Here is a 26322-nt window from a genome sequence, read left to right on the forward strand (position 1 = left end):
GGTCCCGTAATCATGTTTTGCGATGTTTTTGCTGCTTTCCAGCAAAAAACGCCCATTGGGGAAGCTGGATTCGCTTAACAACTGCAGTGATTTACTTAACGACTGCTGTAAAATGGTCATAAAATTGGGTCCGATCACATGGTGACTCGACTTACAACTGCAATGACCCACAATGGAAATTCCAGTCCCAATTGTGGTCGTAAGTCGAGGACCACCTGTACAGGAAAATGTAGCAGACAGTTGGATGACAGGAACAAGATTGTTTTTGCAAAACTTACACAAAAAATAAGATTGCAGATTAAACCACACCTTTCTTTCTCCCAGGTCCAATGACACAAACAAACTGGAAACATGCAAAGGTGGGAGGGAAGGTAGAAAATTACCTGTCAGCTCCATAGATCCAAGCTATGGCAAAAGCTTCACTAGCTACAACAATAAGCAGGGGCAGAGTGGCTGAATAGTCATCAAACATGGTCACAAAATAATTGCCTGAGCGCTGAACAAAAACCAAGCCCAGCAGGAATCCAATAATACAGCATAGCACTGTAGGGAGAGAAACAGAGAGCAGGTTGGCATGCGTGGGATACCTGTCAGGACCTATGGATCAGAGCAGAGAAGGAGAAATGCCACTGCTATTTTTGTTAAGCATTACTGGCATGTTCAGAGGACTAAGAGAGACCTCTGGATGCCAATAAGCAGTAAAAGATACATGTGGCAGCATTTTTAAAAATAGGAGATGCTATCTGGGTCATAACTAAGGGCAATGCAGGAATGTAGCCATTATTTTAATGGCCTATCAGGTATCTGCAGCTACTCTATCTCCACCAGGGTCCCTGTGTCAAAGATGTGAGCAAATTGCAACGTGGCCCAGCCCAACCAGTTTGTTGCACTCTTCTGCAGCTTCCCACAGAAGTTAGGGCATAAGGCAGAGGAGCAGATGAGCAGCAGTCCAAAACACCTATGGGATGTGGATGAGGTTGGCATGTGAGGACCACACCCCGCTGCCTGGCTTTTCAGGCCCAGGTGGGGGACAGCTGCTGGTGGTATCTGCTGGAATGGAGGAGACACTTTCAGATTTCTTGCCCAAGGCCAACAAAACATGGAGAAAGATATGGAACTGGAGGCCAGACTAGGAGCTCCCCCACCATCAAGTTGACATACTAGAATAGAAATCCTTGTGACTATGTTTAGAGTGGGAGAAGCCCAACACAAAGTTCTTTCTCCTGAAATATTTTAGAGAGAAAATTCCAATTCCATGGATTTAGTATGAATTATAGTTGAAGCTTTTGCTATAAAGAAATAATGGTTTAGTTTTGGCTTCAATGGGATATAAAAAATGTGGAATTTGCATGTTGTCTTTTGTTCCTTCACTAAGAGATGTGTGCTTGGGTATGACGGCATCAACCTTCCCATGTATCCTACAGAACAGAACACCAGATTGATTTTAAAATAATTTTGTTCTAAAATGTATTCATTCTCCTTTGCACTCTGAAGTAAGGAATTAGTAGCGCCTCATTCTGCAAATTCTGACCAGCAATCTGAAGTGGCATCATCAACAATCAACACCATCAGCACCCCATTTCAAAGGCAACTCCTCCTCCCGGCAGTCTGAAATCCTATCACCTATCTGCAGAATATTTTAAATCCTATCACCTGCTTAGCCACCCATATTCTGTAGAGTCCAAAGTGCTACAAGCTAGAATCCCAGCCCCCATGGTATAACACAGCCATGAACCTTGGCCTTGCCCCAGGCTAAGAAAAGCTGCCGCTCTGCGGTACCTGTGAAGAGTGTCCGCCGACGGTGGAGGCTGTGGAAGTTGTCCAATAAGGGAGTGATGATTCCTTGCATGTTCCCCAGCATGGTGCTCAGCCCTAAGTTGAGCAGCATAAAAAAGAACAGCATGGACCAGAAAGGGGCTGTGGGAAACAGGGTCATAGCTTCTGTGAAGATGATGAAGGCCAGGCCTGTCCCTTCCACACCCTGAGGGATAAAAAAAGAAAGAGAGAGAATAGGAGCTGTAGCAGATGTCAAGTTTAGAGCAAAGGGAAAGCTTAACACAGCCTTCCTCAATCTGGATCTCTTCCACATGTGTGGATTTCAACTTTCAGAATTCCCCAGCCAGCATAGCTGCTGCTGAGAATTCTCAGTTTTAAGTCCACACATCTGGAAGACACCAAGATAGGGGAAGCCTGGCCTAGAAGTTCATGTTTAGCCAACTTATGAAACAAACAAGAGGTTGTGTAATGGTATGTGAGAAAGACCTTGAGAAATGGGGTGAAGAGATGCTGCCTAGGGAATGGTCAGATAAGAGAAGGCATAGCCCGTAGCTGCATAATGGGCAGAGCAAGAGGCTCAGAAGGGACCCTCCCTAACTTCTCAGGCTGTAAAGGAGATGGTGGGAGATTTGCACTTTCAGACTTGCAAAACTGATGTCAGCCTTCCCAGGTGGACCAACAGGAAACACAACCAGATGAGCTAATTCTACTTTATTGTAAGGCTCCATTAACAGAATTTTGCAACTCTGAAAGTACAGTCTCCCACTGTCTCTTTTACAGTCTGAGAAGTTAGGAAGGATCCTTTCTGAGCCCCTTTCTCCTCCCATTATGCAGCTGCAGGCTATGCCCTCTCTTATCTGACCGTTCCCTAGGCAGCATCTCTTCACCCCATCTCCCAAGGTCTTTCTCACATACCATTATAGGTTGTGACAATCCTGGGGAACAGCAGAAGGGCCTATGGACCTGATTATGCCAGCCTTTTTGAACTTCCCAGTTTTGTCCTATAAATCCACAAATTGTACTGAAGTCCAACAGGTCTGGAGGACATCATGTAAGGGAAGACTGACAGAGACTACTTAGACTTCCTACCTCAACAGTTCAGTGAAAGAACATGTAGAAAGTACATACGGAAAGCCCCAATGTTAATCCCCAGCATCTCCAGATTAAAGGAGCAGGCAGCATGCTGGAGAGCCTTTGTGGAAGCAAACAATCCTGGACTAAATGGCAAACAGCCTGACCTGGAATAAGCTGTTTCCAACATCTGTTCAGCTGCCCTACTCTTCTGCTCCCCAGAAGTTGCCTAATGGAGAAACAGAAGTGGGAGTGGGTATTTCTACTGCAGAGTGAATTCTGCATCCCTCTCCAGCTCCTTGACTAATAACAACCTGTCCAGATCTGGGATGAATGCTGATTGTCACTATTGGTGATTGTCACTAATGGTGATTGTCACTATTCTTCCATATGAAGTGTGAGATACCTGCTTAGTTGAGAGGAGCATGGGGAAGGACGTGGGGGTGAAGAGCTTGCAGTTGTGGTTGATGCTGCAGATGCGTGTCCCTTGCTTGCCTGCTTATAGTGTTTTTCTATGCTCTTTAAAAACTAGGGTTGCAGGTTTGAAACTGGCTGGCATACCGATCCCTTGCTACCGGCTTCTTCATAAACAGGTTCTCTGGATGAGAACATTTTCATTATATCTCCACTTGGCTTGACAAGAACCGCCAGGAAGATATGGCACAATGCCATTCTGTCCCACCAAGATGTTGCAACTCACCAGTCTGCAGTCTATTGTGGCCTATTAGTGGCTACTTTTACCATTCCCAGTAGATTTACATGTCCCCAGAAAGCCTTCCAGTTTAGCATAAAAGCTATGATTTGACTGGCAAGTCACAATTTATGCAAGGCCGTGTCTGCTCAATGGCTTGACATTTTTCACCCCTCCCCAAATGCAGCTGTTGCTTCTGGGGATGGACCCCATCCCACCCAGGACTGGGTCCACACGCATCATTCTAAGCCATTACCTTGCTCTTTTGGTTTTGGTGAACTCAGCCACTGAGGTTTTACAGGTCCTGGTTAATGGCTTAGCAGGTTCTTGAATAATCTATACTTAGTCAGATGTGTGAAACCAGCCCATGCCTACCCATTTACCTTGTTCATTTCATCTTCCGCACGACAATCGCCAAGCCCCCACTCCTGCAGTTGCTTCTTTGTATCATTCCACTGATCCTGATACCAATTGCTGTATTGAGCAGGAGAGAATTCAGAGAAATTTGCAGGAAGCACAGCTAGGAGGGAACCATTCTTCACCAGCTCAGTCAAATGATTTGCATTTCTGCCAAACAAACATACAATATGTGTAGAAAGATTAGAAAACACATGAACCCCCAAACAGAACATATAAACCCAAACTCAGTGACCTGGAAGATATTAAACCAAGGATGGGCAATCGAGGCATGGGGGCAACTTAGAAATTTCAAGAATATGTTGGGTGAGAATGCTGGAATTTGATGGCCAACACATCTGCAGGGTTCCAGGTAGAGTTTAAACTGTTGCAAGCTAGTTTTTATTAGCATATGTTTACATACAATAAATAGAAACAATTAATACACACTAATGTGTTTTATGGACTGGTCATTGACTCCAATAAGGAATGTCTCTCTCTGTTTCTTTCTGTATGTGTGTCAAGATATTACACAAACATAACTTTCAAACCTATTTTTTCAGCTAGTTGCAGCAGCATCCATAATAAAAACCAAAATGAGTGAATGATAAGAACTGCCCCCCACCAGCTTACAGCACTGTGCAAAGCTAACTTAGTTCTCATATTTTTGTCCCATCTTAAACTCCCTGAGCTGTAGATTCCATCCATCACGGATCTGTGTCGTCTCCCCACAGCAATTTATGAGGGACCACCTTCTCCCAGTTGTTTCTGCCCGTCCAATTCGATCTAGTAAGTTGTGTATGCTGCGGGTCCCATCAGCCAGGGAGTGTTGGCTGGCGGGAACTAGAAGGTGGGCCTTCTCCTCCGTAGCGCCTGCCCTCTGGAACATCCTTCCTCCAGAAATTAGGATGTCCCCGACCCTGTTGGCCTTTCGTAAGGCCGTAAAGACCTGGCTTTGTGCCTGGGCCTGGGGCCTCAAGCGTGTGGATGGTCCCGTCTCTTGGCTGTATTAATATCCATGCATTGCTCACTTGGCAGCCATGTATATTTATTTTGTATTTATTTTATGTTTTAACTGTTTTAATTGTAGTTGTTTTAATTGTTTTATGGTTTTATTGTTGTAAGCTGCCCAGAGTCACTCTGGGCGGCTTACAACAATAAAAGTTGTAACAAAGTAGCAACAATGGTACCTTGGAATATCTACAAGAAATATCATTTGCCTCCAAAGGAAGAACTGGTGGGACCACTAAATGGACAAAGTAATAGAAAATGACTTCAGCAAAGGATCGTTACCTTGTCGTGGTGCTGGAGCTTGAGCACCTCACTGATGCCATGAGCTAAACCGTGAAGGGCCACCCAAGATGGGAAGGTCATGACAGAGAGGTCAGACTAAATGCGATCCCTGGGGAAGGTAATGGCAACCCACCCCAGTATTTTTGCCGTGAAAACTCAATGGATCAGTACAACCAGAGATATGTCGGTATACCATTGAAAGATGAGACCCCCAGGTCGGAAGATGGTCAAAATGCTACTGGGGAGGAACAGAGGATGAGCTCAACTAGCCCCAGACATGATGACGCAGCTAGCTCAAAGCCGAAAGGACGGCTAGCGGCCGACGGTGCTGGTGGTGAACGGCGAATCCGATGTTCTAAGGATCAACACACCATTGGAACCTGGAATGTGAGATCTATGAGCCAGGGCAAATTGGATGTGGTTATTGGTGAGATGTCAAGATTAAAGATAGACATTTTGGGCGTCAGTGAACTGAAATGGACTGGAATGGGCCACTTCACATCAAATGACCACCAGATCTACTACTGTGGACAAGAGGACCACAGAAGAAATGGAGTAGCCTTCATAATTAATAGTAAAGTGGCAAAAGCAGTGCTCGGATACAATCCAAAAAACGATAGAATGATCTCAGTTCGAATTCAGGGCAAGCCATCTAACATCACAGTGATCCAAATATACGCCCCAACCACAGATGCTGAAGAAGCTGAAGTAGAGCAGTTCTATGAGGATCTGCAGCACCTACTGGACAACACGCCTAAAAGAGACGTCCTTTTCATCATGGGAGACTGGAATGCTAAGGCGGGCAGTCAAATGACACCTGGAATTACAGGTAAGCATGGCCTGGGAGAACAAAATGAAGCAGGACATAGGCTGATAGAATTTTGCCAAGACAACTCACTCTGCATAACAAACACTCTCTTCCAGCAACCTAAGAGACGGCTTTATACATGGACTTCACCAGATGGACAACACCGAAATCAGATTGACTACATCCTTTGCAGCCAAAGGTGGCGGACATCTATACAGTCGGTAAAAACAAGACCTGGAGCTGACTGTAGTTCAGATCACGAACTTCTTATTGCACAATTTAGGATCAGACTAAAGAGATTAGGGAAGACCCACAGATCAGCTAGATATGAGCTCACTAATATTCCTAAGGAATATGCAGTGGAGGTGAAGAATAGATTTAAGGGACTGGACTTAGTAGATAGGGTCCCAGAAGAACTATGGACAGAAGTTCGCAACATTGTTCAGGAGGCGGCAACAAAATACATCCCGAAGAAAGAGAAAACCAAGAAGGCAAAATGGCTGTCTGCTGAGACACTAGAAGTAGCCCAAGAAAGAAGGAAAGCAAAAGGCAACAGTGATATATGCCCAATTAAATGCAAAATTCCAGAGGTTAGCCAGAAGAGATAAGGAATTATTTTTAAACAAGCAATGCACCGAAGTGGAAGAAGACAATAGAATAGGAAGGACAAGAGACCTCTTCCAGAAAATTAGAAACATCGGAGGTAAATTCCAGGCAAAAATGGGTATGATCAAAAACAAAGATGGCAAGGACCTAACAGAAGAAGAAGAGATCAAGAAAAGGGGGCAAGAATATACGGAAGACCTGTATAGGAAGGATAACAATATCGGGGATAGCTTTGACGGTGTGGTCAGTGAGCTAGAGCCAGACATCCTGAAGAGTGAGGTTGAATGGGCCTTAAGAAGCATTGCTAATAACAAGGCAGCAGGAGACGACGGCATCCCAGCTGAACTATTCAAAATCTTGCAAGATGATGCTGTCAAGGTAATGCATGCTATATGCCAGCAAATTTGGAAAACACAAGAATGGCCATCAGACTGGAAAAAATCAACTTATATCCCCATACCAAAAAAGGGAAACACTAAAGAATGTTCAGACTATCGAACAGTGGCACTCATTTCACATGCCAGTAAGGTAATGCTCAAGATCCTACAAGGTAGACTTCAGCAATTCATGGAGCAAGAATTGCCAGATGTACAAGCTGGGTTTAGAAAAGGCAGAGGAACTAGGGACCAAATTGCCAATATCCGATGGATAATGGAAAAAGCCAGGGAGTTTCAGAAAAACATCTATTTCTGTTTTATTGACTATTCTAAAGCCTTTGACAGTGTGGACCACAACAAATTGTGGCAAGTTCTTAGTGGTATGGGGATACCAAGTCATCTTGTCTGCCTCCTGAAGAATCTGTATAACGACCAAGTAGCAACAGTAAGAACAGACCACGGAACAATGGACTGGTTTAAGATTGGGAAAGGAGTATGGCAGGGCTGTATACTCTCACCCTACCTATTCAACTTGTACGCAGAACACATCATGCGACATGCTGGGCTTGAGGAATCCAAGGCTGGAGTTAAAATCGCTGGAAGAAACATTAACAATCTCAGATATGCAGATGATACCACTTCGATGGCTGAAAGCGAAGAGGAACTGAGGAGCCTTATGATGAAGGTGAAAGAAGAAAGTGCAAAAACTGGCTTGCAGCTAAACCTCAAAAAAACCAAGATTATGGCAACCAGCTTGATTGAACACTGGCAAGTAGAGGGAGAAAATGTAGAAGCAGTGAAAGACTTTGTATTTCTAGGTGCGAAGATTACTGCAGATGCTGACTGCAGTCAGGAAATCAGAAGACGCTTAATCCTTGGGAGAAGAGCAATGACAAATCTCAATAAAATAGTTAAGAGCAGAGACATCACACTGACAACAAAGGTCCGCATAGTTAAAGCAATGGTGTTCCCCGTAGTAACATATGGCTGTGAGAGCTGGACCATAAGGAAGGCTGAGAGAAGGAAGATAGAAGCTTTTGAACTGTGGTGTTGGAGGAAAATTCTGAGAGTGCCTTGGACTGCAAGAAGATCCAACCAGTCCATCCTCCAGGAAATAAAGCCAGTCTGCTCACTTGAGGGAATGATATTAAAGGCAAAACTGAAATACTTTGGCCACATAATGAGAAGACAGGACACCCTGGAGAAGATGCTGATGCTAGGGAGAGTGGAGGGCAAAAGGAAGAGGGGCCGACCAAGGGCAAGGTGGATGGATGATATTCTAGAGGTGACGGACTCGTCCCTGGGGGAGCTGGGGGTGTTGACGACCGACAGGAAACTCTGGCGTGGGCTGGTCCATGAAGTCACGAAGAGTCGGAAGTGACTAAACGAATAAACAACAAAATAGAAAATGAAGAAGCTAAAGTGCTCTGGGACTTTAGAATTCCAGCAGACAAGCACCTGCCACACAACACCCCAGACTTAACACTTGTTGATAAGAAAGACAAAAAAGTCTGGATAGTGGACACTGCAATATCTGGAGACAGCAGAAGAGAAGAGAAAGAACTGGAGAAAATCACAAAATATAAAGACCTGCAAATAGAAGTAGAACGACTGTGGCAAAAGAAAGCAAAGGCAGTGCCAATATTAATAGGCACGTTGGCTATCCCAAAACATTTGAGGCATCACTTGAACACCATCGGCATTGACAAAATCACCAGTCAATTGCAAGAGGCAGCTTTACTTGGAACAGCTTCCATCCTGCGACGATACTTTTAACACCATCAAACAACAACATCTGCCTATCCCAGGTCCTTGGGAAGGACTCGATCGGTGGACAAACATGCTAAACCCAGTCCAAATATCTGGCTGACTGTGCGACCAACCATAACACCCACTTATTGCCAGGCATAACTGGGAATAATACCCAATAATCCCATGCTGTGGATGCCCTGGCTCTCATATAAGCAGCTTAAGGGGACGAAGTCAGCGAAACCATTTTAACTGCAAGATAGGTGGTGGCAGAGGGTACTATAAATCTGCTGTGCCCTGGGAAGGAGGAAAGGCTGAAAGATGGTGATGACAGTGTCTTTGTGGGAGTGAAAGAATGAGGCTTCTCCCACCTATACCTGGTACAGGTGTATCCAGATGGCCCGGCCCAGCCCAGTCCCTTCCTTCTTCTGCTCTACCCCCTTCACTACTTGAAAAGGGGTATCGTACCCCCCCTCAATCCTTCCTTGCAGGACTTCGTGTCAGGTCTCATTATCATTCTTGCTGCCCTTCTACCAATAGTTAGGTGGGCACCAACCTTACGACGCAGTCGCGCGCCAAGACGTTGGCTCGGAAGCCCAGCACGGCAAAAACTACCAACGTGGCCAGCACCGAGGTAAGGAAATTGATCCCAGACACAAGCAACCCATCGATGTGGCAGTTGTTATGCTGAGGATTGTAGCTGGAGTAAGCAATGATGGTGCCAAAGCCCAGGCCCAGGGCGAAGAACACCTGGGTGGCTGCCTGACGCCAGACCTGCATATCTCCCCAAACGGACAACTTTGGGGAGGGGAAAGACAAGAAATTGTGAGACAGGGACAAAAGGCATCATGTCATGTTTCTTGTACCTCTGCCCCTGCTATATCTTTTCTCATTTGCTGAAAGGCATAAAACGACTCACTCGTGCTTTGGTTGCCTCGTAATTGGACTACTGCAATACGTTCTACACAGGGCTGCCCTCGAAGACCATCTGGAAGCTACAGGTAGTCCAGAACGTGGCAGCGTGGGCAGTTACAGGCAGGCCATAGCAGGCCCACGCCACACTTCTGCTTCGTGAGCTGCACCGGCTGCCAGTGGGCTTCTGGGTGCAATTCAAGGTGCTGGTTATCGTCTGTAACACCCTACATGGTGTAGGGGCTGGATATTTGAGGGATCACCTATTTCTTATAGTTTCTGCCCATCCCATACGACCTGACAGAGCCAGCATACCCCAGGTCCCATCAATTAAACCACGTCATCTGGTGGGACCCAGGAAGCGGGCCATCTCCGTCATGGCACCTGCCCTATGGAATACCAGCCCATCCTAGATTTGTTCGACCACCACCCTGGATCTGTTTAAGTGAGCCCTTAAAACCTGGCTCTGTCCTCAGGTCTTGGCTTAGAGTGGGCGTTGGACCCCTTGTGGGATCTCCTGCTTATTCAATTGATTGTTAATTTTCTCCGGACTTCATTCTGGATTACATATTCCATCTTCCTATGTTTTTTATTGTTGTACAGATTGGGGCAGACTCTAAATTTAATAGTGTCAACAATTGAGAAATTATTAGAAATCTTGATTCTCCTTGCTTAGGCCTAAAGCCAACAGTGCTTCTCCTATTACAGGCTTTAATGCCATTACCCTAAGTTAGCTATGTTCTTTGTCAGCCTTTAACTACTGTTGATGATGGTCACCGTGATTATCTTGTATACATTATACAGAAATGACCCAGGCTGAATTTGCTGCACTCTATAGTAATTTGGCCCATTGTTCTCAATGTTTTCCCTTTATTCCCATACTGGTACCAGATACTAATATATTTTGATACCACTGGTGAAAAGGGATGGTGTAGAAGTTTTGAAAGCAAAGAAATTAGGTAATGTTTTTCCATAAAGGGGGAAATTTGCATGTATGAGGGAAAGAAGCAATACTGTACATTTCAAGACCAGGATGCCCACCCAGGGCTGGATTCTCTTACCTTGGGGGTGAACATGATCCTGATACCGTCAGCTGCCCCTTCTAGCAGCAAAGCTCGTACAAGGAAGCACAAGAGAACCACGTAGGGGAACAGAGAGCTGAAATACAGAACCTGGGACAGGGTGGAGGTTGTGGTGGAAATGAATGTAAGAATCAAGGCGTGGCGACAATCACATCGGCAGAAATTATCAGTATACAACGGGAACATTTTGCTTTCATGTTTCTGTAGCTTCCTTCCCACAAATCCCATTAGTAAGCCTGCCAAATGCCCTCAGAGATTGCTTGTGAATAATCTTAGAGCCTTCTGACACTCACACCTAACCATGATCGGAACAAACCCGGTGGCCTCCTTTTTCTATCCTGTTACCATGATATTGCCTTCATCTCATCCAGAGCCCATCATGTCTGAGGCAGGCTTAAGCCATCCTTGGATATATCAAGAGTAATAGCAGTATGTTCCCCCTTATTCCACCACCATCAAAGGGCAAGGAAATCTGTTTGGCTTCATCACCCATTACTAGTGAAGTAAGTCAGGTCACTGCAGTAATACAGTACAATGTATTAAATTTATATGCCGCCCAATTCCCAGTGACTCTGGGCAGTTATGCCGCTACCGCTAACTCAGGGATAGAACATCAATTCAGCAGTAGAAAAAGCAGACTCACGCAGACTGTGCTGAATCACCTCAGTTAAAAGCAGCAATAAATTACTGAATTAATTAATAAAATGTACACCGTAATGTGTTTGGTCTCAGGGAGTATTCAATATCAAGAGAGTCCATATGGCTGGAAGAAGTGTCCGGATTAAACTATTTACTGGCAGATTCTTAGAGAAAGATAGCCGTTCATTTATCCTGCCTGTATTCTCAGTAGCTGCCTTCTTCCTTCCTACGGATGGTTGTCCCTTCCAAGATGCCCAGAAAGATTCTATCTCCTCCCATGAATTAGCTTCTGCTAATGATGTGAAGATTCTTCCCTTCTTCATACTTCCTCTCATTCAGTCCAGAGTCCAAATTATTTGCTTCTCTTCTTATGCCTTCTCTTCCCCAACTCCCCTTGTCCCTGAAATCCCAAAAAGTAAATGCAAACTTCCTCAGCCCAAAGGTCAGCTAGTGAAGATGGAAGTTGTGGTCCACCGTATCTAGAGGCTGCTAGGTTGAGGAAAGCAAGACAACTATATGCAAGGTAATGGTTGGAATGTCCATGAAGAAGTCTCTGACTGGATATGTTTGTGTAAAAGCAGAAGAGCAGTCACAACCCACCTTGCCAGAGGATTTGATGCCTTTGATCATGGCGAGACAAACCAGAGTCCAAGCAGCAAAGAGGCAGCCAGTAAGGGCTGGGTCGAGACCCCCACTCTCCTCTATAGAGCTGGTAATGTGCAAGGCCTTTCGGTTCCAGAAATAGACAGTGGGAGAACTGTCCATGCATTCAGATTCTATGACTGGACAGAGAGAGAGAGAAAGAGGGGCAAGGGTTAGGGGCAAATTACCAGCTTTCCCTTTTCCAATGATGTGATAAAGAGAACAGAACATCTGTTTTGGAATTTTACAGATGAAGTTCATGTTTGTCAAGTACATCCAATATATGTTGACTTCCAGAATGCCTCTCATCAAAATGGATGTTTGTTATCATTTCATGGCAGTTTCATGTTATTTTGGAACTGCAAGGATTATAAACTGACTCTAGCACAGTACTGCAAACATGAACACAGGGTAAGTGTATTTGAATAGCCATTTTTCTTTCACTGACTCTGGCCAACCAAATATACAAATGCAGAAACATTTTCAGACACTTTGGGACTTGAATTCTCCAGTCTTCAGTTCCTGCACTAACTCTTTTCTCCTGAAATGTAATTTGACTGCATTAAAATGTGTTTTTCCAGACTGCAGAGATAGAATGCACATCTGCACACAAAAAGTCTCAATTTCAAATTGTAACTTATTTCGTGAGGGCAAGCAGGGTTGGAAAGATTATTCTCTGACAACCTGCAAAGACTGATACTATTTGGGGTGTATGACACTGGATGGACCAACAGCCTATTCAGCCTAAGGCCACTTCCAATGTGTCTCAAGTTGTGATTTTGTTCTAAACGATTTAAGTGCCATGCCAACAGCTTTCCAGGGTGAACAGGCATAACATTGTTGAGCCTTTTCACAACAGTAACCAGCTATAATTAAAAGCCTCTCTCTTCCAATTTCTGCTGTTATTGCTTCTTTTCAGAATCACCGAGGAATTGTAATGATCAATTGCTCTTTATCTAATCAGCTTCTGTTCTGAGCCACGAGTGTACGTATGTGTGATAATTTCTACTTTCCTTTATGTATTTCAAAAGAGATTCATTTTGTTATAAATGAAAACAGAGAACATATTACATAGAAAATGGTAAAGTCTTCTTCCTTTCCCAGACAGTAGCTGGCTAGGTAAAAACCAATTAAAGAAAATTCCTCCCATTTCCAAAGTACCCAAAACATACAATAATAAAAGAGAAAGCCATAAATGACATTGAAAACATCTTTTTTCAAAAAGATTGAAAACATCTTTTTCAAATATGATTTGCTCATGACTAAACACGGTAGAAAGAGCTTGTCCGTGGGGAAAAACTGCAGAATAATACAGCGATGCATTAAGTACCATACAGAACAGACATACTGTATCTGGACTACAAAGATCTGCATGACCACTAGATGGCAGCAACTGTGGGTTTTGTATCACTTTCATCTTCTAATGCAGTGGTTTTCAACCTTGGCCACTGTGTGGACTTCATTTCCCAGAATCCCCTAGCCAGCACGTTGGTAGAGGTATTCTGGGAGTTGAAGTCCACTCATCTTAAAGTTGCCATGGTTGAGAAATACTGTTCTAATGGTTGCCTGGATTTTTGTGGTCCATGTACGGTAGTCCTAACGGGGAATCACTGTTAATTTACTTCCAGACAATTTGAAGAGGTGGGTATATAGTGTAGAAACTATCCTCGTGTTCCTCCTCTTGCTTCCAGGAGATGACATTTCATGGCATTGGAGGAGAAACTTTTTAAGAGATCAAGTTCAGTTCCTGGTTGTCTATTAGGAACACAAAAGGTTGCTGTGTATCAGCTCAGACGACTGATTTACTTCCCATCTTCCACTTCCATATTCTTTCATGGTAGATAGTAAGATTAAACAGTATATGCCTGCCTTATACCAGACCACTAGTCTGTCTGTCTCTTTTTTGTCCACATTGATTAATAGCAGTTGTCTGTGATTCAAAAGCATTCTTCTCAGGCCTGCTTAGAAATTTTGCGTGAAAAACATGCTTTTCCTTTGAGTTGGAGTCATCCTATAATTGCCAAACCACCATTGGAATTGAGCTACTCGACTAACTCCTGATATTTTGATATCAGTATTTTAAGGAGCCTTAGGAGAATTTGGAACTTGTCTTCAGTTGGGAGGGAAACAGCTAGAAAACCATAGTGCCACCCCAGGCTCCAGGGTTGGGAACTGAGTGGAGGAATCCTTGTTAAAAGCAGCATAATTCCAGGGTGCAGAGATGTCTTTAAGTTATGCCACAAGAAGAAAAGCCCAGGTATGCCTGTTGGTTCATGTGTTCCCACTTACCTACGGCTGTTTCGTTTTCGGCTCCTGGGCAATTACTCCATGGAAGGGGAAACTGGAAAGAGTTACCCAAGTAGAAAAGACTCCATGCAATAATGACATTATAATATAGGGCAACGAAGGAACACACCTAAAGGGAAAGCAAAATAAATCAGTGTTCCACATTGTCCCTGAGCAAGGATGCAGCTGCCCTTGATAAAGAGCAACCACATGCAGATAAACTACGGATTATGTCAAAAATGTTTGAAAAGAAATGTGTTTACAACATGCTAAACTTCTTCTGAAACAATTTTTTCCCCCAAAGAGACACATGCAACTCCTTCCAGACAGAGGGACTGGCAGCCTGAGGATTATACTCCAAGCAGTAGGCAGTAGGCCACCACAAAAGCTAAATTAGGTTTGACTTCATTTATGTTTCATTAATTAAAATTAAATAGTTTCAATAAGGTAGCTCTCCAGTCCTTCCTCTTCTGTCACATTAAAAAAAACCACAATCTGAAAACATTTGAAGACACTGAGACCCTATATGGAATGTCACAAATGGTTTTGGGACCACATATAATCCAAGGACTTCAGGTTATGCACCTCTGTTTAAGAGTTATTTTGCAGTACAGATTGGGGGCAATTTTCAGTAGGAAAAAGGTATTTGCTTTTCAAGGCACATTTGGGGGAGAAGCAGTTAACCCCTTCCTCCTATACAATAGTCACAATCGGGATTCTCTCCTTCTCCATCAACCCCTTCCCCCTACACTACTGTTTTTCAACCTTGGCAACTTTAAGACGTGTGGACTTCAGCTCCCAGAACTATGCTTGCTGGGGAATTCTGGGAGCTGAAGTTCACACATTTTAAAGTTGCCAAGGTTAAAAAACAGTGCCCTACACAATAATCTGGATTCTCCACTTCTCCACTCAATCCCATAGCTACTTTTTCTATAAAAAGAAGTGTCATATGGTAAACATATTTGTTAAACGCGTTTTTAAAAACTGAAAGTATAGTTTTGTCTACAGGCAGAGTGTAGTCCCTGTATGAAGATGTAACTGCTTCAGGATGAGGCCCTGTAGGAATTTAGTAGAGAACGCTAACTATGTCTGTTTACATCAATGGTCTCAGTCTGACAATGGGCCAATCTGCCACAAAACCAGAGCTAGGGGCATTTTCTACAACGCTTCCATTATTCTGATGCTAGTGAGGTAAAATAATTACAGAATTTATTTTTACCAAACATAGTGATAGTCAGCACATGCTGATAGTCACCATCATAAATGGTTTCTACTATGGACCTAGACAATTCCACAGGAGACAACTCTATTGGTTATATGAGCTCAATGGAAACTTCACATTCTTAACTTGGAATACCAGTTCAAAGGGGGTGGGAGGAATAGTAGCAGCAGAAGACCGACTTCTTCAAATCTTCCTTGTATGTTTCCTTGCTGGCTAGTGTGAGAAGCAGGTGCAGCCTCTCATGGATGCAGAGCATGTGGCTGTCCAGATACTTCTAACAATGACTCCTAGCATCACCAACCAGTACAGTCAATGGTTATGTATGCTGGGAGACGAAATTCAATTAACATCTGGAGGGCCACACACTGTGCCCACCCATAGTTGATAAATCCTTCGTCTGATTTTATATAGTCTCTTTTTTAGACCCTAGGAATATGCACATAGGTGGCAGAGGCTAAACATTCCTAACCAACAGGGGAGATGCACAGGTTAAGAAGAGTAAAAAAAGTTCCTTTTGATTACCAGAAAGATTAACCAATTAATATCTTCCTCACAGGTTGGTTCATTCTGAAGGGCTTTTTCTTTTTTTCAAGACATATAAATTAATACCAAATTTAGAAGAATGGCTATATGGCACTCACCACACAGCTTGCAAAGCCAATGCCTGCTAGGCGGGGGCTGATATGCTTCCAGACGCCAATGCTGCCCTGTCGGATAATCTGCCCAGCTGCTAGCTCCAGGAAGAAGAGAGGGATCCCAATGATTAAGAGGAGCAGCAGATACAGCAGCAGAAAAGCACCTGTCCAGCAAGAGGCAAGATAAAGCTGCAGCATCCATCCAACAATTCATGTTAGAGATTCCAGTCCCCTCTGGTATGAAACAGGCAAAACTAAGGGGAAAGACCAATGCACCAGCAAACTAGCACATTTTTTGTGTGTGTGTGCATGCCTTCAAGTCAGTTTTTGACTCCTGGTGACTGCCTGAACAAGTCCCTGCAGTTTTCTTGACAAGGATTTTCCAGAATTGGTTTGCCATTGCCTCCTTCCTAGGGCTGAGTGTGTGTGACTGGCCCAAGGTCACCCAGCTGGCTTCGTGCCTAAGGCAAGACTAGAACTCACAGTCTCCTGGTTTCTAGCCTGGTGCCTTAACCGCTACACCCGACTGGCTCTCAGCAAGCTAAGCATACCCTAAATCCTGCTCTTGCTTGCTACTGCATGGATCTTCTCCTTTAAATATGCCTTTTGCCCTTCACTTCTCTTGAGAGATGCACACACCTCATGGATCGCATTCTGAATGTCTCTTGCATTATGCCTCTATTGTCCTCCTGTGCCACTTTTTTTTCTTAAGCATCTGGCAAGATTGTCTAACTAGACATTTATACCTCTTAAGGTGCTGAAGCACTCTAAAGCTGATGAAATGGATCCGGTATAAGGCAGATTCATTGTTATTGTTAAAAAAAAGATTGTTTAAAAATACTGTTTCCAAATGTTTTAGAAAGGGAGAGAGAGAGAGTTTTCTTGACCGTCAAAAGGACCAACTTCACACAATGCTGTTTGGAAAGTGAGTGTGTGGTAGCCTTGTAAGTTTGTCCTGGGCAATTAGATAACCAGCACTGTGAAAACCCAGGGTCTGCCAATACACCTACCAGAAGAATAAGTATCTAAATCATGGAGAATGTGTTCTGCAGCAGATGCACCACTTCAGTTCTCTGCCTGGTTTTGTCCAAATGGCTAAGGTGGTCTATTTACTATTTCTCAAATTTGTACTGTGACTCAGAAAACCATTCCTTTTCCATTTACAGGGAACTGAGTATCTAAGTTGCATATATTGTGTGCATCTACAGTAGTAAAAGGAAGAAGATACCCCAATTATAAAAGGGCTGTATAATCTGCCACTTTGGAGTCATTTGTGAGAAGCCGTAATTTCTTAGAAATTGCATTAGTCCAAGTCCCAATTTTGGCAGACCTACCCAAGTCAACTCACCTCCACCATTTTGATGACACAGGTAGGGGAAACGCCAGACGTTGCCGAGTCCAACAGAAAAGCCAACCTGGGCAAGGATATATTGAGCCTTTGATCCCCAGGTAGGGCGGGCAGCTGGTTCCTCAGGCAGAAGATCTTGATGGGATTCACTCTCAGAGTTTCCAGCCGCCTCTAGGTCTGCTTTGGATTTCTCCATCAAGGGAGGGAATATGTAACCCAAACACACCAATGTGTACACACACACACACACACACACACACACACACACAAACTGACCTAGAATTTATGTTCTTTGCAGATTCACACACTAGTATTTCGTCTCGCAGATCTCACTCTTCCCATACAATGCCTGATCTAGTAGACATGCTTTTCAGAAAAAATGTAAGTACACTGTTCCATGCGTGTAGACTCCCTGCACACTGACAAATAGATCCCTTATTTGCTAGGAAGTGCACATTCACACATCATGTATCTAGTATATGCAAACAGCCATACCTTTTGTCCTCACAGCTACAAAGGCATTAGCAATGTCCTAAGTATAACTACGAAATAAAACCAGTATATATCACACTGGCAATTTATCTTAGCACAACACAAGGAGTTTTTGATTATGTGTTTAGCAGATATTTCAGTGAACTTATCTGTCTTCAGTCATAGCCTATCAAATGTGTTTTGGCTCACTTTGTATACCTGCATACTATCTATTTGGCTTAATGAGCTGCACGTGTAATATGACGTATGTACACACTCATACTTCCTGACGTTCTTCAAAAGCAAAGGGCTTCAAATCTAGAAAAAGAGACGAGAAAGGCTAAATGAATGGACAACACCACCACCCCAAATGGTTTGTTGAAATGTAAGGTTAATTCAGGGGCCACAGTCCAGGTTCTAGAAACACCAGTCTGGGAAAACAGAAACATTCCCCAAACTCAGAGACTGGCCAGATGCCTCCTTCCTCTTGATCAGTGTTTCTCAATCCTGGCAACTTTAAGATGTGTGGACTTCAACTCCCAGAATTCCCCAGCCAGCATGGGGAAGATCAGCCTGGCCATGGCCAGAAAGGGAATCTGCTTTCAGTATCCAAAAGTAAATGTACTCTGTTCCAAGGAGAAAGTACCTCTGATGTAGCACTGGAGAAAGGACTACAAGGTGCCAATAATTGTATCAGCAACTACGTCCGAAGAGGAAAATCTTCAAAGAAAATTCAGGCTGGCCCCAACGGCGTAGAATGTTCTGCTAACAACTTACCAGTTTGTTTTGGCAATATCAAACTGATCTCCCTTCCCATTCTTGTATCTTTTGCCCATCTAGACTTTTGGCTGACAACCCTCAGGATAGGACCCATGCCCAATTTTAACTGATGCACAAAAGTCAATTCTGCAGAGTACTGCATTTCTGAATTTTGATTTGTGTGCATGCGTGTGTGTGTGTGTGTGAAGATCTGGGAGACAATTTTTGCCTGGAAATGAAGGGAAAGTATGATAAACAGAGGGACAGATAGATCAAGCCCTTGCCTGCTCTGGAACTGCTTCTTAATTTCTGAACATGAGAAGCTTAAGCAAGTATTCGTTGCCACAAAGTGGGAAAAGTGCTTCTTTAGAGTCAAAAGTTCCCCAGCACAAAGTGCTTTTCAAACCCCTGTTTTGGACATCTATCCATTTTGGTCAGAGGGATTCGAGCTGCATCAAAGTGTGCATTCTTCTTCTCCTCATTTTGGTTTCTAGAATTATTCAAATTGACATAAGCATGTATAATTTAGATGTTTTACAAAATGTCCTGGTAAATTTGAAAGTTTCTTTTTTCTCTCTAAATAAACAGAATGACTGTTTGTGGCTGGGAAAGAAGAGTTAGCTCTCACAAAACAACTATGGGTGGAAAAAGAAAATGTGAGCAAGTTCTCCATCTGTTAGGGGGAAAATAGGAAGCAGGGAGCAGACTTATCTTCAAGAAAAACCTGTATTTACCATGTTGGATAAAGATATCCAATCCTTTCCCCCAATTGTTGGAAGTTGTCCCTAGCCAGACCCTTTTAAATTTTTTTCTACAGATAAAACTGTCAAAAACACTTCAGTTATTTCTTTTTACTAGAACTAGAAGCTTTAAAGAAAGTCTATTCAGATCAGAAGGGCAAGCTAGCAATAAACAAGAATAAATTGTCTACATCTATTTCCTCTTAAGTCTTTTAAAATATAAAGGAGAATAAAAAAGGACCAAGCAGTCGCTATGTACATTTCATTGAGGGAGATCAGACTGGTCTTTTACAGTCACCATCAATGAGATTTACATAGCTACTTCTTGGTACTTTCTTGTTCTCCTTTATAATCCTAGACAAAACCTTCCCACTTTTCACTTCTGCATATTCTGACCTCATTTTTTAAAACATCTCCATCTATTCTAAAATAAAGCTTATCACCTCCAGCCCAGCTCCTGGCACTCCCTTCTGTGCTCCTCCTAACCCCCAATTTTTCTGCTGAAAATGAGCCACTTCCTGCTTTTATGCTGTCAGCAGAGCATTATCTCAGCAGCAGAGATCACCAATGCCTTGGTTCATCAGCTACAGCCTTCCCTACACTAAAATAACTTGACTTCAATAGTTCAGGCCCTAATAATGTCTCACAATTGGACTGCTGTCACATTCTCTACCAGGAGGTTCCTTTTAAGAAAGAGAAATTCCAGCTGGTGCAGCATGCAACTATTCAATTGGTAAATGGGGTATCCAAATAGGACCATACAATACAAATACTCAAAGTGCTTTGTGGAGCCCAAGTGAAGGAGCTGACATTAGTCTGTCAAGCCTAAAGAACTCAGGATTATTTAATTAAGCAGCATTTAAAAGACTGACTCTTCCCTCCACAAAGGGCATCCAACCATGCACTCAGATCAGCTGGGGAAGTGATCCTCATAGCCCAATGGATTGGTCCGGTCAACAATGCAGCAACTAGGAGTTGGGCCACCCCACTATGGAATTTTCTTCCAGAGGAAGTACAGTTGCCATCCCATGCTATTTAGCTTTTAATGACAACTGAAGATATTGTTTACTGAAGCACTATCAGTATAGCAATTCCATAGGATGAAGCACTCTCTTAAATGAATTCTGTTTTTAATTATTGCATTCCTGTTGTTTTGTTTTGCTTTATGGGTGTCTGTTTTATTACTGATTATTTTTATTAAATTGCTTTCCCAGAAAATTGTTTTTATTATTTTTGCTATACTATTCATGGAAGTGTTGGAAGACCCACATAAAAATAAGAGTAATAATAGCAAAACTAGTAAATAAAAACTAGAAATTCTATTTGCCATACTAGGGAGCACCCAGTTATCAATTGCAAAACTGGTAGAAAATGTAGATGAACTAGACTCAAAGAACCACTGATCCAGTCTCATCACTTCTTTATGCCCATCTAGAAAATTCCCTGAATTTGCTTGCATCATATCTCTATCTCACAGAAAGAGTGGGAGGAAGAGTGAGCAATCTCCATGAGGAAAGTTAATTCCAACCAACAAGCCTGGCTTTGTCTTAGTAGTGAGCCTTTGTTCTCTGCCCTCTTTTTTTTCCAGTGCCAATACCTACGCAAAAATCTCATTACTCCCTACAATGAGAAACTGAGGTTGGTCTAACCTTCATGGAACAAGGGAAGCCAAGGTCAGGTATGAAAGGCAGCAATGGGTGCCAGCTCACAGGGGATGAGGAATTCAAAAAAGGGGCAGCCCTGAAACAAGGCAACAAGTTCCAGTTGTCCTCTGCAAATACTCCACAGCCTTGTTTGCTAACCTTAATCTCCTGCAAATTACGAGAGACTTTTTTATCTTTATGCCTGCAAATTACACAAATGACGGTCCTTCAAGGCCGTTACCTTACATTAAATTATGAAGCAAGACAGTGTGTTTGTGGCTGCTCAATTACAAAAGAGCTTTCACATGATTTAGCAGTTGGTTCCATAAGCAAAAGCATCCAGGGGACATTTAACTGAACATTTAATCTTTGATAGATAAGGCTAGGAGAAACCATAGCTCGACCCTCAGTAGAAAAGACTTGAATGTATTTTGCAGATCACTCCAGGCTCCATCCCTGCCTTCTGAATTTAATAAGAATAGTGAAACCTGGACAATTTTTTCAGACCTGGTATAAATAAGTTGATGTTACCTAATAGTAGTAGCTGAATTAGATATGCCAGCAGCTATTTGATTGTGTGTGTGTACACACATGAACGCATATACACATACATGCATGTAGAAAAATAATAAACACGCATATCCACACATACATGTATACACACATGCATACATGTATGTATGGTATAAGGAAAGGCCCTAGCATGAAGGTACAGCTCCTCCTTAGCTGCAAATATTCTTTAGCTTGGAGTGATCTTTCCTCAGTTCATTTCTGATACTGCAAGTGAGCAGAAATCTGGAATGAGAGGAAACTGTAGCAGAATGTTAGGTGGGGTGTAAGTCCAAGTCCCCTCACCTGTATTTTATTTTTAAGAAAAGCAGGCCAACTTAATGAACATGCACATTTCTAATTAGGTTCTGTGTTTGATTCCTGACATTTCCATCTGGGGAGATGTCAAGAATGGAACCTGGGATCTTTGGTGTGCAATATAGGTGCTCTACCACAGATCTATAATCTTCTATTTTGCAATGCCCAAACCTTAGGTTTAGTCCTGAGTATTTCCAGTTCAAGCAAGCTCTGTTAAAAGGCCTGTGGAAATAATTATCTTTGCCTAAAGGAGTCCCTGGCAGTTAGAATAAACAATCCTGGGTTTGCTTAACTAATGTCAGCCTTACCAGGTAGACCGGATAGGAAACATGACCAGATATCCTAATTCTACTTTATTGCAAAGCTACATTAACAGAATCTTGCAAGTCTGAAAGTGCAATTCTCCTGCCGTCTCCTTTACAGCCTGAGAAGTTAGGAAGGGTCCCTTCTGAGCCCCTTGCCCTGTCCATTCTGCAGCTGTGGGCTTTGCTGTCTCTTATCTGACTGTTCCGTAGGCAGCATCTCTTTGCCCCGTCTCCCAAGGTCTTTCCCACATACCATTACAACTAATGATTTGATTCTGTTTCACTGATGATAAAAGGTTACAAATATAATGCTGGCTCCAATTAAATCCCATTTACTCATAAGGGCACAAGGTCCGTGTACTTACGTACGAAGCAGGCTTTTCATGTGATCACCCAAGTATACAGTAGGCAAATATGCTTCAGGGCAGCGTGTCCACCTTCATCTGTTTTCTCAGCTTTTGGCTTCTTTGGTTCATAAACTAAATTGCTGTGGTGCAGTGGTCTCTGAAAGCAGGGTAACAACCTTAAGTCAACAGTTCTCATCCAGAAATTCATTCATTTATTTGGATACTTGCCATTAAAATGCCAAAGGCCTTACAAGATACATAAAATGACACAGGAACACTCTCTCAAATTTCAGTAAAAGAACCATTTAAAAACAATATTGACTATCTGACCATGGTCAGTACAGAAATCTTTGATCTCATACAAATAAAAAAAATACATAAGGGATCATTAAGTGGTATGCTAAAAGTATGGGATAAATACAGAAAAAGAATTAGTCCAGATTTACCACCACTTGCTTTGATATTAAATATTTATCTTTATGAAGGAGAATGTACAAAGAAATTTGACCAATGGGGAAAAAATTTATACAGATTGCAAGACTTTATTATTAATGAAACAAAGATGAAGTCCTTTGAGATTCTCTCTCAGAATGGTAAGAGCCAACTCATTGGTTTTAGTATGTTTGAATAGTCCTAAAGGAATTATCAAAATAAGATTTGACCAAATTTGAAAAACATATCATACAAAACTTAACACACAAAACTCAGATCATTAAGATGCTGCTGAAGTATAGTTCAGAAAGTGAACAAGTTTAGACCGTATGATCAAATGGATGCAGAATTTGAACAGAACAATTGATAATGCAATATTAAGAAAAATATAACCTTTACAGTTAATATTGCACTTATATTCTAAAAAATATTGGAAATGCAATAGCCAGCTTAGATCATTCTTCCACATTTGGTAGCAGCATTGTAAGGCACAACAATTCTGGAAAACGATTTATAATAGAACGAGATGGATTTAGGTATATAAAAACGGTGGATTAAAGGTTAAAGATGGATTTTTCTTTTCTGCCTGTTATCTTTTTACAAACTACTATTAAACCTTATGTTCTTACAAAATATATTGAACTGGGTGTAGCAACAGCTGCTAGAATACTCTATGCTTCTTACTGAAAGCATGAATTGTTCCCTCTGAAGAAAAATGGCAAATTAAGTTATGGAAGTATGCATCAATATCAAAACAACTTCATATATAAAAAACAAATCTGTTATTTCTGGGTTTCTCCTAATATAAGATTATAACATCTAATCTAAACATCAAATTTCCCCCCCTTTTTGTGATTCGCTAAATTGTTAAATTTTTCAGAACTTATTATTTTTCTTGGGTTATAATTTATAAATCCATTTGTACTGTCTAAGGTTGTAAATTACTGTACAATAATCTGATTGTAATATTGATTTATTTTAACACCAATTCCAACTTTCAAATTGATATATTTTAATATGTAAATTTATATCCATGCCATTTTTTTGTTAATTTTACTGTGCTTCTAAATCTTTTTATTTACAACTTGCTTTTTCTATGTTTCCTGCTTTTTTGATTATATTAGTAAACTTAATTAAAAACTTCAGCTATTTAATAAATAAAAAGCAGTATGCCAAGGTGCAACACATAACTATAGATTACATGAAGTGTTTTACTTCCATTTCATCCCAGGAAGAACAACACAAAAGAAAAAGCCATTGGAAATTAAATAATTTTAGGGTCTGCCTGAAACCTTTTATTGTTGAGGCCATGTATAGCTTATGAGATAGTGATTTGCACAAACATGTAGAAGGGCCATCAGCCCCTCTCTTGCACCCACCGTGCCTGGAATGGTGCAGTCTGGATGAGATGGTGGTGAACTATGTCACCCACTGACTTTCAGTAAATAGGTGTTTTGGGGCCATTTTGTAACATGGCAGCCATTTGGTGAGAGAGCCCACAATGTGGCCAACACTCCAAATGAACCCACCAGCTAGTAAAGGCTGTCTCCTCCTGGTGAATTATAAAGAAAGGACATTACTGCATAAACAACCATCTGAAGCAACGAGTGCAGCAACTAATTGTGTATTAGTGTATGTAGTGTTCCCTGTATTTTTAGTGGGCAAAGGTTTCATGTATAAGGAGAATAAGTAGCATGTAGGAAATAACTCATGGATGTGTTAAACATTTAGGCTGTTTTTGCACTATTTTTTTAATTACCCTTCCCCAGAAATACATATATAAAGAAAAACCATTAATAAAAATGTATGGTGAGGTATTGAAATGTTACATTTTTCAATTTCATCATTATGATTCAATTTTTGGACAGTAAATTAAATCCAGACCAAATGAAATCGTATTGTCCAGTTCTGTGTCTCTTTAAATACAAAGCTAATTCAGGAGAGATGACCAATTTCATTAAGCCAATTATTTTAGAGTCTGGAATATAAGCTTTCTTTCAGGGGTACATAATAACCTTTTTACAACAGTCCAAGCAAAATATATCCAATATATCCAAGCCCAATTTTCTGAGATTTTTGAGAGATTCCAGATTTCGGGGATATTATTTAATATAATTTAAGTAAACCATGGTCAGATAAACCTTGAGTTTGGTTCCACTCAAATATTTTAAACAGATTGATAAGTTATTGGTTATTTATTTATGGAAGGAACCAATACCAAGGATATCCTCATTAAAATCACAATTCTCTTATGATATTGGTGACCCATAATGTCTGGGTCTGCACAATCATCAGGACATGGTTTATTTTTTGACTTAAATGTGTTGTGTAGACCCACCTCTTTGCTTCTCCCGTTTTCTCATGAAATTGTGTATTATGATGGCTTGTTACTACTACTTTATTTATGGCTGCTAGATAATTCTCGTCAGTATGTCATGAAGTCCCCTATCCTGAAGTAATAAATACAGTTTAAAGGGATGAGCTTAGTGAAGATAACCGGGGGGCGGGGGAGAAGTTATCCTTGGAGGGGGGCTTCCCTCAATAGCTTTGCTTTCTCCTTCCTTTAGCTGCTAGCTACCTCTTTCTAAGCCAGTTTGAGGAAGCACCCAACCACATAGATGCAACACCCCTCTCCAACCCCTTAAAGCAGCTGTATTTTTTCCCCACATTGTGTGGCCAACCTTCAGAGACGCTATACAGTCCTAGGTAAAGACACACTGCCTTCAAGAAAGGCAGACAGGTATTACATGTGGGCCCCTGGGTGCTCCAAATAACTGTTTTCCTTGCAAATCACAAGAGCTGCACAGTTCTATTGCTCAATTTTCTAGGCTTGCATGGTACAGTGAACCACAGAGTGACCACGTGGGTTGAGTGCACACAACATATGAAGGTAAAACATAGTCAGCCAGGTTGTGGCTGAGTTTTTCACACAATTCCAGCCATGTACAGAAAGCTGACACAATTGATGATGCAGCACTGGCTGCTGCAGTAGTCCTCTCAGTGCCTTGGCACTTCCTTCCTTGCTTTCTCCAAAGAAAAAATGCGGGTGAACAAGCAGTAATGGAGTTGTTGGCTCAAAGTTCTCCTTTGGGACTGCAATGGGAACTGGCTTAGATCAAGTTGGGCACATCATATCTGGCCTTCAAAGCTTCAGATGACCACTAGAAGCAGCAAAATTATCCCTTTGCTGCCATCTAATGGTCATCTGGATCTCTGCAGCCCAGA

General features: G+C 42.0%; 1 protein-coding gene across 1 annotated transcript in view; it reads right to left on the reverse strand.

Moving 5' to 3' along the window:
* The window catches only part of SLC6A16 (solute carrier family 6 member 16), a 37938-nt gene that overhangs the window by 4503 nt on the left and 7113 nt on the right, over positions 1-26322 (reverse strand). Inside the window, exons 2-11 of the mRNA XM_063301129.1 lie at positions 22684-22822; positions 17534-18322; positions 16192-16349; positions 14332-14458; positions 12001-12182; positions 10741-10851; positions 9324-9565; positions 3922-4105; positions 1780-1981; positions 384-543 (exon numbers count right to left, since the gene is read on the reverse strand). Of these exons, the coding sequence (XP_063157199.1) occupies positions 384-543; positions 1780-1981; positions 3922-4105; positions 9324-9565; positions 10741-10851; positions 12001-12182; positions 14332-14458; positions 16192-16349; positions 17534-17729 (1562 nt within the window). The 5' untranslated portion in view covers positions 17730-18322; positions 22684-22822. The remainder of the gene's footprint in view (positions 1-383; positions 544-1779; positions 1982-3921; positions 4106-9323; positions 9566-10740; positions 10852-12000; positions 12183-14331; positions 14459-16191; positions 16350-17533; positions 18323-22683; positions 22823-26322) is intronic.

Source organism: Candoia aspera, chromosome 4, assembly GCF_035149785.1.
Source record: "Candoia aspera isolate rCanAsp1 chromosome 4, rCanAsp1.hap2, whole genome shotgun sequence".
In the NCBI taxonomy this organism is placed as follows: Eukaryota; Metazoa; Chordata; class Lepidosauria; order Squamata; family Boidae; genus Candoia; species Candoia aspera.